We start from the raw sequence: 12,594 nt of genomic DNA on the forward strand, positions 1-12,594 counted from the left end.
AAGAAGTATTATATTTATGACTAGGGATAGGAATTAGAAATATTAAAATATGATGACAGGTGTTTTGACTGATAATTCCTTTGGAGACAATGCCAATTTTTTAGAGATTAAAAAAAATTATTTATTTTGAGAGAGAGAGAACATCCATGCACGCACTTGCAGAGAGAGAGGAGGGAGAGAGAGAATCCCAAGCAGGCTCTGCACTGTCAGGGCAGAGCCTGATGTGGAGCTGGTTCCCACAAACTGGGAGATCATGGCCTGAACCAAAATCTAGAGTCGGAAGCATAACCGACTGAGCCACATAGGCTCCCCGAAACAATGCCATTTTAAAAAAACAAATACTTTATTTTTATTTTGAGATAATGCACTAAAAAAAAAATCCCTAATTTTTATTTTGAGGTAATTGTAGGTTCACGCGCAGTCGTTAAATAATGCAGAGATCCCTTGTACCCTTTACCTGTTTTCTCCCAATGGTAACATCTTGCAAAACAATAATACCACAATTGAAATACTTAAGGTACAGGACATTTCCATCATCAAGGAGCCCTCCTATTATTCTGTAATAGCCACAACTGCTTCCCTTCAGCCCTAACCCCTCCTTAGCTCTGATATGATTATGTGATTTTTCTTCTTTAGCCTTCTTCTGTGGTAGATTACACTGATTACTTTTGAAATATTGAACTAACTTTGTTTCCTTGGAAGAAACCCCACTCGGTCATGGCATGTAATTCCTTGTATATATTCCTGAATTCCATTTGCTAATAATTTAAGGATGTTTATGTTTGTATTCATAAGACATGTTGGTTTGTAGTCTAGAATGATTCTGTCATTCATAACAAGTCTGGCCGGTGAGTTGATCCTGATCTGAATGTGTTGCGGTGCAAGGTGGTGTTACTAATCACTTTAGCTACAACTGGGGACAGATTTCTCAAAATAAGCCAAGTGAAAGAAGCTAGACAAGAAAGTATAATCCATTTGAGTCCATTTATTTAAAATTCTAGAAAATGCAAATTAATCTATCATGACGGCAGATTAGTGGTTACCTCGGGAGAGGACCAGTGATTATATAGGGGCATGAGTAAACTTTGGTCGGGAGGCAGGGGAATGGATATTTTCATGATCTTGAATGTTGTAATGCTTTTACAGGTGTATACAGAAAGTCAAAATTTAAATAATTTTGTAATATTAATTATTAATATTAAACAATTTTATTAAAATTAAATGATTATCAATTAATATTTATTAATAGTAAATATTAATTATTATGTAATTATTATATAAGCAACTCATTGTATGTCATTTATGCCTCAATAAATAAAAGAACTAATACATGGAAAAAACACACCTGGGGACAGATTTCATACCACCTTTTCTAACTGGAAGACTGGTCGTAGGGAAGACTGCCCATAGGACATACCTAAAGCAATGAGCCATTTAATCTTTTGGAAGCTCCCGCTGAGTAACTAGATTAGTTTTGGAGTGATCACCTGTGTTGGTTACCCGAGAGCTTGCTTGTGGTGTTTTCTTGAAACACCCTCGGGTTTAAGATGCAAATAACAGCGCTTTTGAGAAGGAGGCAAGTTAATACTTACACACACACACACACACAAATCACAGGCCTGGTGGTGCACATGCAAATTTCTTTCCTTGGAAAGAAATTTCTTTACAGTTTACCCTGGGAGCCTTGTGGCTCAGAGGGCACAGGTTGTCAAGGCCTCCAGTGTAACCTTCGGCCAGCTGGTGGACTGGAGGGTTTTCACTCGAGCACACATCATTGCATGTGGAACTTGCCTTTGGTGGGGCTGCCTGAGGGCAGTCAGTCCTGTCTGTCCTGTCCGTGCTACCAGCTGAGTGGCATTTGTCTGTGGGAACAGGTGGAGGAGACATCTGGAAATGTTGACAAGTATTTTCCATGGGAGGCATCGGAGCTGGGATGTATGCGTCAGATAGACTTGTTGGTAACAGTGATCGTATGGTGGTCAGAGCCATCTTTTAGGGGTCGGCAGATTCAGGTGTCAGGAGATTGGAGGTACTTACAGTAGTTTGGGGGAAACTCAGCAGGGTATTTTGCCTCATGAGGACTATTGCAGGGGCAGGCAGTTGTGAAAGACAAAAGATCTCTAAAGAGCTCCCTGCCTGCGTTTCCTGGGTTGTAAATCGTTCTCTCCCTAGATGCTGAGGTTATCTCTCTCCCTCCACCCGTACAGAAATCTGCGTGTTTCATTCCAGCATCTATCACTTCACCTTTCTTCTAATCAACTCCTATTACCTGAAGAGAATTTTTTTCTTTTTAAATATTCTATTTTTAAGTAATCCCTACGCCCAATGTGGGGCTCAAACTCACACCCTGAGATCAAGAGTCGCACGCTCCACTGACTGAGCCAGCCAGGCACTTCCCCTGAAGGGAATTTTTATAAAACTCACAGAGATGCATTATGTCCCCTACTTTGGACTGCGGTGCATTTGAGTGGGTCATTATTCTTGTGATCTGGGACTTGGTCAATTCAACAAGGGAATCCAGGCAGCTGAACCAGAATTCAAATCCCCTAAGCCCCTTTTGGCGACTTGTCACGTGGAGGATGTACCAATTAGGCTGGCAAGGGGGTTTCTGCAGAGGAAAGAAAGAAGCATCTTACAAAGGAATGGCCAGTATGGAATCCCAGGATTTCACACTGGTCTGTGTCAACCCCCTCACCCCCACTTGCAATATTGTTTGTTCCGATCATTACCCAGGAAGCTCCGGAGAGAGGCTGATCCTTTTCTGGGGACGGCCACATTCAGGGAACAGACCATTGTACTTTGTATGTTATGTGCTCCAGGAGGAGATTAGGTAGGTAGGGTGAGAAATCTTTTTGAGTTGATTTCTCAGGAGCCTTTTTTCAGATGATACCAGATGGCTGTGGATGGTAGGGAGGAGTAGACAGTCTATGGAATACCTTGACCGTTAGCCCTTCGTTCCTTAGCATTTGTGACGAAAGATGCACCATTGTCAGACTGCAAATAGTGTGGAAAACCAAACACATGGCACAGATTCTTTTCAAAGGTCACAGTGGTTTCAGGTGATTTGGGACATTAAGACTATAACCTGAAAAAAAAAATGTCCTGGGAGTGTGGCTTCCTGAGAGGAGGTCAAAGGTCAAGTGTAAACAGTCTGCCAGAAGCCGGTGGGGGCAACAGTCTGTGTGGTGTGGCCTCCCTCACCACCGGACCAGCGCGTCAGCCTCTGGCTGGAGTCACAAGTCTGGCACGTGGCGGTGTATCAGAGGTGGAGTTCTTTTTGTTGTGCCCGCCTGCGAGGATGGACCAAGGCAGCCGTGCGGGCAGCCCGGGTGGTGTAGGTGCCATCAGTAGCTGGAGTGTGGCTCCACCAGATTTGTGGGCATCTGGATGAGTTGCCCCGCTGGTTCGGTCAGCAGCTGAGAATCGTTGCCACGGTTCACAGCCCAGCGGACAGTTTTCCAAGTGGCAGATCAAACCACTAGGCCTTTGGCGACAGCACAGGGGTCAGTACAAACATCAGATTCATCCATGGGAACATCAACCAGAGCTATGGCAACGGCCTTGAGTTCTGCCCACTGAGCAGAGGGGTCATGTCCATTTTCAGTTCTTCCTGGGGAGGGGATGCAGGGGAACTTGTGGTGGCGTTTCTCTGCCTGTAGCTCCTCCTGATGGGGGAGAATCCCCCCTGGCACTACGGACAGGGAAGTAGAAGTAAGTGCAACCTACCATTTATACATTCAAGTGAGAAAACAATAGTACTTTGGATTGGCCTGAAGGGCCCCATCCACTAGGTCACATTAGTCTCTCTCCCCCACTGCGAATCTTATCCAAACCCCATTGGCTGAATCTGAGTACCTCCTTACACAGGGCCAGGTAGGGTGGTGACTGGGTACCTGTATCCACAGAGCCATAAAAGTTGGAGTCCTTCCCTTCTGAGAAGTCCCCCAGCATACTTAGGTGCATAAGGCTTTCTAGTCTCTCTTAAGGACAGGGAGCCCTCAGCCTACCCATAATTGTCCTCCTCCTCCTTTTTTTTTTAATAAAATTTTTTTTTAATTTTATTTTTTAAATTTCCATCCAAATGAGTTAGCATATAGTGCAACAATGATTTCAGGTGTCGATTCGTTAACACCCCTTACCCATTTAGCCCATCCTGCCTCCCACAACCCCTCCAGTAACCTTCTGTTTGTTCTCCATACTTAAGAGTCTCTTCTGTTTTGTCCCCCTCCCTGTTTTTATATTATTTTTGCTTCCATTCCCTTATGTTCATCTGTTCTGTGTCTTAAAGTCCTCATATGAGTGAAGTCATACAATATTTGTCTTTCTCTGACTAATTTTGCTTAGCAGAATACCCTCTAGTTCCATCCATGTCGTTGCAAATGGCAAGATTTCATTCTTTTTGATTGCCAAGTAATACTCCGTTGTATATATATACCACATCTTCTTTATCCATTGATCCATCGATGGACATTTGGGCTTTTTCCATACTTTGGCTATTGTTGAAAGTGCTGCTAGAAACATTGGGGTGCATGTGCCCCTGCAAAACAGCATACCTGTATCCCTTGGATAAATTCCCTAGTAGTACAATTGCTGGGTCGTTGGGTAGTTCTATTTTAATTTTTTGAGGAACCTCCATACCGTTTTCCAGAGTGGCTGCACCAGCTTGCATTCCCACCAGCAATGCAAAAGAGGTCCTCTTTCTCCGTGTCCTCGCCAACATCTGTTATTGCCTGAGTTGTTATTGTGAGCCATTCTGACAGGTGTCAGGTGGTATCTCATTGTGGTTTTGATGTGTATTTCCCTGATGACGAGTGATGTTGAGCATTTTTTCATGTGTCGGTTGGCCGTCTGGATGTCTTCTTTGGAGAAGCGTCTCTTCATGTCTTTTGCCCATCTCTTCACTGGATTATTTGTTTTTCGGGGAATTGTCCTTCTTCTTAAAGCAGATCTCAGGGTAGAGGGTGAGGGGAAGGACTGGGGGTGCAGAGCAGGAGAGGGGCTCTCTGCCAGGAAGCAAGGCACACTTTTAGTTCCGAGTGGCCTGGTGGCTGTTCATCGTCCAACTTAATGAACGTTTCAGTCACCCAGAGCTCTAGATCCTCATTGCGGACATCTTTTGTTTAGGCTCTGGGGATTCCTTTGCTGATCCAACAGCTACAGCCACATTGCCTCTCATCTGAGAGGTGGCGTGCAGCATTGCCAAGGACGGTGAGCCACAGCCAAAGCACCACTGGACAGCTTGTGTCAGTCCTACCCTTTGCTGTTCATCCTCTAAAGGTTAATCAGCCCTTACTCCCCAACACCCACCTCTTGGACAAGAGCATTTGCTGCCAGACCCCAGGGGATCTTCTTATATCCCCAAAGCCCATGAGACCTTTGTCTTTTCTGTTCCAGAAAGCCATGTCTCTGCTAGCGTCCATCGTCAGCAGCAACTGCCAAGAACTGTGAAGAACCTGACATTTTATCCTAGTTGAAAGCCGACAGTCAGCCCGGTTTGCTGGACGCCGGCAGAAGACATGGTAATCTGGGGTCAGAGACAAAGGACTGTCTCTACACGGCGCAGTCAGCAGCATGAATTGCGTGTTTGTGTCAGCGCCTCTTGGCCCATTTATCCCATGGGGGCAATGCAGAGTGGTCCAGAAAGATGCTGCCCACTCAGTGGGTTTGAGTCATGGCTGTAGAGCCCTGAGTTTAGGAAATCCCAATCTAGGTGCTGGCAGAGAGCATGAGACTCCTGGGTCACGGACAGAGGACTGTAGTACAGCACAGCCAATAGCATGAGTCTCACGTTTGTGTATTTCCTCCTCTTGCCCCATGCGTCTGCGGCTGTAGAACCCTGAGTTGAGGTAATCCAGATTTTTTTTTTTTAAGTGGTACAAACAAACCTGCCTAACCTTAGCCTGGAAGGGGACTCTCCTTTTGTTCTACTGGACAGTAAACAACTCTGCCCTCTCCTCTGGAGGGAGAGGATGTCTGTGTTTCTAGGCTGTTTACCAGACACACATCTGTGTATAGGTAGTCCAGAATGAAAGCAGCCGTTTCCTCATAAGATGTGCAAAAGTGTGAGAGATCCCTGGAGAATTGCCTCCCAACGCATTGTACAAGGGTTAACGTTCTCACTGAGGGCTGTGAATCAAAAAAAAAGTAGAATTTATATTCAATATACCTTGTTTAAGAAGGAAAGTGTGTGGAATATTCTTTCCAAATAGTTAAGTGTCTAACCCTTTGGGAAACTCGACTGTCTAGGATAGTAGTTCTTAGAGAGTCTTACTTGTCTTGAACAGAGAACCCAAATTGTGATTTTGTGTATTTACCCCAACTTGAGGGTCACAAAGGCAGGTCTGTGGAATTACAGGTGTTGATTTTTCAGGGGGTGATATACTCACGACATTCAACATTTTATTTATTAGAATTGCTTATGACTCTGCCTCAGGAAAGGGCAGGTGCTAATGGCATTATGTAACAGAGTAGTTACAACACTGAGACGCATTTTTGTAGTCATCAGATTTAGCTGATATTTATTTTGTACTTAAGGTGTTATGTAAACCCCTAAAGAAGAAGACTGTTTTTTTAACCCACCTAACAAATAGTTGAGGTTGGGGTGCCTGGGTGGCTCAGTTGGTTGGAAATCCAACTTCGACTCAGGTCATGATCTCACGGTTCGTGAGTTTGAGCCCCGCATCGGGCTCTGTGTTGACGGCTCAGAGCCTGGAGCCTGCTTCAGATTCTGTGTCTCCCCCCCTCTCTGCCTCTCGCCTACTCGCCCTCTCTCTCTCTCTCTCTGTCTCTGTCTCTGTCTCTGTCTCTCTCTCTCAAAAATATACAAACATTAAATAAACGGTTGAGGTTAAAAACTTCAAAATCATTCATAAGTTAATACATTGAAAATATGTTTCTCAAATGTCTTATGTCCATGAAAGGTGAATAAACTGAGTTTTCTAATAGTGCTTTGATTTCAGTTATACCACTAAATACTTAGAAGAAAAAGGCCAAGGGGTTTTCAAATGTTTATTTAATCCTCATGTGGTCTTAGTCTATAAATGTATACCTAAGTTCATATTTTAAAAAATTATGCTTTCGAGAAAATTTAAAGCAAATTCCTGTTCAGTTTTTCTCTTTTTATTGTAATGACCAGCTTTTACTATTTCATTGTTACTGAGATCTATTTTTACAATAAAAGTTGGTTCTCCCTCTGGAGGTTAAAAAAACAAAATATGCTTTTGAAGTAGGCCAGAAGAGATTAAAGTGGAATGAACCTTTCACTTTTAGTCATAGTCTTCAATGTGATGTGATTTAATTTATGAACTTCATAAATAATTCTTATGAACTTTAGTTACACTGAAATATTATATAAAGGTATTAATTTGCCAAGGTTAAGTTCTGTTTAAAAGGTGAACATTTATCATTCGCCATCTTAGCAGGATGCTAGGTGCTCAGTACTTTTAAGAGTAATAAAAATAATGAAGGTATTTTTCCCCCCTCCTTCTGGTCTTAGGCACCCCCACCCCCCGACTTTAGTGAAATGACACATTTGGATGACATTTAGCAATGCATAGGATTATTTACAAGCTTTAAAGCAAACTTGATATATGGCAGCTTTGGTTCTATAATACTTAAATTTAGGAAGTAGATATAACTTTACAAAGATGTTTAGTTTTTCAAAATGATGCACCCTAGGAATCTGTTAAAATTCAAGACGTAATACACCACTTCTCGGAAACCTGCTGGTTGAAGGAAGGAAGGTCACCCAGTGCCCTCTACTGTCTGGTGGTTATAGAATCTTCCCCTCGTTGACTGCTTCAATGTTGACTACTTTCATACTCTTAAAGCTTTTAATAGTTAACTCGTTCTGGATTCCATTCTTTTACAAAAAGGTCAAGAGCATGCCTTCTTCAAATGCTTTTAAAGGCACATGTACTTTTTTTTTTTTTTGGGTAAGAAAGTCTTCATTATTTGCGTATTCTTTATTTATGAATTCGCCAACTCACTACAATTTATTTGTAACCCTGAAAGCAATACTCAGAGTAGTTTTTTGGTGGAAATAACATGCGCAGAACAGTGAAAAATAGGAGTTCACCAGTGTTCACGCTCCCGGCTGAGGTCAAACAGGGGGACCTTCTTGTTTCAGCTCTCAGATTGTAAACAAGTGGCTGGTTTATGTTCTGTTTAGTGCCATACTTTTCACATCGTTGTGCTTTTTGTTGGTGAACCCACTCTCCAAAATGGCTACGTGTAGTGCTGAAGTGCAGTCTGGTGTTTCTGAGTGCACGAAGGCTGTGATATGCCCGAAGAAGAAAAATACGTGTATAAGATCAACTTTTTTTTCCCAGACCCGAGTTACAGTGCCGTGGGCTGTGAGCTGAATGTTGATAATAAATCAACAATATAAAAGAGGCATCTTTAAACATCAACACACATAAAGCAAGGTTATATTTTGGTTGCTTGATGAAAATGTTGTGACCGGACATCCCAGAGACTCATGAGAACCTAACCCTGTATGTCCTTAGGGGCAGTTCACTGATTCCCTTTCTAGACCTTGTCTACTTCAAATAACCGGAATCGGCTGTAGTTAGTTAGAGCTGATAGAGATAACTTAAAGTTAACAATGGAGTATTCTGCGAATATGCATGTTTTGTGCTTGTCCTAATGCTAGGCTCTGAGCTTTTCACCTCAGGACCCTGTGCCAACTGGCTTATAGTGCTTCAGCTTGGAATTTTGCCACGAGGAGGGGGAGCCGGCTTGGAAGGAGAACAGCTGGGCCTTCAGGGAAGCTGGCATGCAGCTTGGCTTGGCTTTCCCTGACCATTCCCTGCTGAATTTCCACCTTTGCTGGTTGTGCTTCTGGAGCCTGGGTCGGAAAAAACAGCTCCAACCTATCCTGTAAGGACCCGGGAATTCTGGTCCAGGAGGGAGGCTGCTGGGCTGCGTCCATTCTTGGCTCTGAATGATGCGCTGGTTACCTGTTAGGGACCTGGGAGCTCCAGGTGAGGGGGTTCCTACACACATTTTGTGTTTGCTTCTTTGCTTTCAAGAATTTATTTATTTATTTATTTATTTATTTATTTATTTATTTATTTTTCAGTTGATGGACATTTATTTAAAAAAAAATTTTTTTTTAAATATGAAATTTATTGTCAAATTGGTTTCAACACTTAGTGCTTTCAAGAATTTAGTTTGCTTTGGATACGGCTTTTACTTCATGATCCCAAACCAGCTGGGGAAGTACCAGAACAGGTTTTTTTTAGGCAGGGAGGTTTAATGACCTTCCTAAGCCCCAGGCACTGTTATGTTTCTTTTGTCTGTCTGCCTGTCTGCCTGCCTTCCTTCCTTCCTTCCTTCCTTCCTTCCTTCCTTCCTTCCTTTCTTCTCTCATGCCCCTCACCCCTCGGTGCTATAACATTTCAAATCCCCACCTTACATCATATAAAATGTACCCATATGCTACATAAAACCTGACATATAATTATGAACAGAGCCGAGTTGCTGTTGAAAGGTTATATGTTGTAGGTATTTGATTAAATGTTAATTTTGATTTTTTAAAACATTTTCATATTCTGAAATAATAAGGTTTTTTGGTTTTGTTTTTGTTTTTTTTAAGGTCTCAAACACTTTCACGGGCTGTGGAAAAGCTCATAGACCCTAGGTACCGTGACTGCGCAGGACTGATATGGCAGGGTGTCCGTAGGAAGGGTTTCAGATTTTCCTCATTTCCTCAGCCCTTCAGCTGCACATTACTTCTGCTGACATCTTTGGGGGGCTCTGATGTGCCTCAGGCCACACGTATTGCTGGGTCTACAAAAATAAGCCATGGAACCTTCTTTCCCTCAAGGGGCTTGTACGCTAACCCGCTTTAACAGTTGTCTTCCCTGCGGCATGACCCAGTGCTGTGGGCGAGCAGAGGGGCTGTTGGCTCAGCCTGGGGCAGAGGCGGAGCTGGCAGCAGAGATGTCCCGGAGCAGGTGGTCTGGACTGAGTTTTGAAGGATGCTTGCTTGCACGGTGAGGCAGAGAGGCGAGGGGCAGAGGGAGTTTGGGGGGAAAGCCGGGGGTGGGGGGGTGGAAAGGTATGGCAGAGGCTTAGAAATAGCGCGGTATGTGTGGGAAACTATGGGCTGTCACTGATGCTGGAGTGATACATGGAAGGTGGACTGTGGTGGTGACAGGTAACATCAGAGACGAGGGAAGGGCTGGGTACCCAGGGCCTTTGTGCCATCTTGGACAAGGTTAGACTCGTCCTGGGCGTGTGACCTACTTCTGGTGCCTGGGCTGCGTGTGCTTCAGATTTATTTGGTAACCCTTAATGCATTATTGGTTGCCTAACTGAGTCTCTAGCCTTGTCTATCCTTTACAGTATTGATAAGTCCTGGGTTGTTTGCTTTTGTCCAGTTATCTCTTCTTAAAAGAAACGGAAATGGCTTCATTTTAAAAATACCTTTTTCTTGGTGCATACCACATGAAAGTAAGCATACAGGGAAACAGCTAAACTTAAAAACACATAATTGTTATTAAAACATCCAGCAATATTAAGAATATATAAAACAGGTAGCAGTCTCTGGTATGTCTACAATTCAGAGATAGCCACTGTCAGCATTTTGGTAAAGCCACTGTCAGCATCTGGACGTCTTGCCGTGCTTATGGAGATACTACGTACCTGCCGTTTTCTCGCTTGTGTTTATTTTTATTCACTAATATGCCATAGGCAGCTTTCAAAGTTAGTGTCCCTGGAACCATATCGCCCTTAGTGGCTGCAGGGGATTTTATCTTACGGCAACTGTGTGACACAATTTACTTAACCAGTTCTTCACCAGTGGGCCTCTAGATGGATTCTAATTTTTGTTAACTGTTGGAAGCACTCTAGTGAAAAACAGCTTCACTGAATGTACATCTACATGTACTTATCTTTTCTTAAAATATTTTTCTTGTGAGAAATTTTAAACATAAAAAAATAGGATAGTATGACGAGGCCCCGTGTATACCCAGCTTGAGCAGTTGACAATGTTCTAGTTCTACCATTTGTTTTTTTTTCCCCCCAAAATTAAGTTTACTTATTTTAAGAGAGAGAGAGACAGAGAGGAGAGAGACAGAGACAGCACAAGCTGGAGAGGGGCAGAGAGAAGGAGAGAGACGGAATCCCAAGCAGTCTCCTTGTCATCAGCACAGAGCCTGATGTGGGGTTCAAACTCACAGATTGTGAGCTCATGACCTGAGCCAAGATCACGAGTTGGATGCTTAACCGACTGCGCCACCCAGGTGCCCCTACCATTCTTCTTCTTCTTCTTCTTCTTCTTCTTCTTCTTCTTCTTCTTTTCCCCCAAATCTACAGTCTCATACTTACTTTTCCTCTGTCAGGGTATTTGAAAGCAAATCATTCATACCATTTTGCCTATGTATACCTTACACTTTTTTTTTTTTTAATTTTAATGTTTATTTATTTTTGAGAGAGAGAGAGAGAGAGAATGCAAGTGGGTTAGGGGCAGAGAGAGAGGGAGACACAGAATCGGAAGCAGGCTCCAGGCCCTGAGCTGTCAGCACAGAGCCCGACGCGGGGCTCGAACTCATGAGCCGTGAGATCATGACCTGAGCCGAAGTTGGACACTCAACCGACTGAGCCGCCCAGGCGCCTTACTCCTTTAAGATGAAGATACCATATACCTTACTCTTTTAAGATGAAGACTCAGAGGGGGCGCTTGGGTGGCTCAGTCGATTAAGTGTCCAATTTCGGCTCGGGTCATGATCTCACAGTTTGTGAGTTTGAGCCCCGCGTCAGGCTCTGTGCTGACAGCTCAGAGCCTGGAGCCTACTTCAGATTCTGTGTCTCCCTCTGTCCCTCTGCCCCTCCCCTGCTCATGCTCCGTCTCTCAAAAATAAACAAACATTAAAAATAAACATTAAAAAAAATGTAAGATAAGGACTCAAACGTAATATCAAGTAAACAGAACTGACATTAATTCCTAATAAGATCTAATATTATGCAAATCACAACCCATCTAAATGTTGCTTTGGTTGATATCTCTTTAAGTCGCTTTTAATTTATAATTTTCTACCCCTTCTTTATTTATCATGTTATTTGTTGAAGAAACCAAGTCATTTATTGAGTAGAATGTTCTAGTCTGAACTTGACTGATAGCCTCCTTCTGGTGTCATTTGACGTGTTCTTCTACCTGTCGTGATAGCCCATAAATGGGAAGTCAGATCTGGAAACTAGCATCATTCATGAGGGTTGATTGTTAGTAAGTTCAGGTGCCATCAACCCCCGATGTATCTGTTCTAAAGTTTCCCATCAATCTTGTGCCTCGTCATTTTGGCATCCCTTTATGATCTTTCCTTACATTTATTATTTCATAGAATTTTCAAGATGATGATCTTTAGCAACTACTAATTTTGGGATAATTGTAGATTCACATGCAGCTGTTGGAGATGATACAGAGAGCTCCTTTATGCCCTTCATGCAGTTTCTCCCAGTGGTAATACCTTGCTTGAGTATATAGTCCAGCATCACAACCAGGGAATTGATACATTCCATGGATGGTATACAGATTTCACTAGTTTTACGTGCACATGTATTTAGTTCTATGCAATTTTATCACACATGTTG

General features: G+C 43.0%; 1 protein-coding gene across 6 annotated transcripts in view; it reads left to right on the forward strand.

The window, feature by feature from the left end:
* Positions 1-12,594, forward strand: part of CC1H2orf76 (chromosome C1 C2orf76 homolog) — a 61,908-nt gene that overhangs the window by 6,396 nt on the left and 42,918 nt on the right. For 2 of the 6 annotated variants that reach the window (XM_007091147.3, XM_015541599.2), the window contains exon 2: positions 5,395-5,519. The exons of 3 other annotated variants lie outside the window; for them this stretch is intronic. In XM_007091147.3, coding sequence (XP_007091209.2) covers positions 5,517-5,519 — 3 coding nt within the window. In that variant the 5' untranslated portion in view covers positions 5,395-5,516. Of the gene's footprint in view, positions 1-5,120; positions 5,278-5,394; positions 5,520-12,594 lie in introns of those variants that run through there. One more of the 6 variants, XM_007091148.3, reaches the window with a different exon arrangement.

Source organism: Panthera tigris, chromosome C1, assembly GCF_018350195.1.
Source record: "Panthera tigris isolate Pti1 chromosome C1, P.tigris_Pti1_mat1.1, whole genome shotgun sequence".
Taxonomy (NCBI): Eukaryota; Metazoa; Chordata; class Mammalia; order Carnivora; family Felidae; genus Panthera; species Panthera tigris.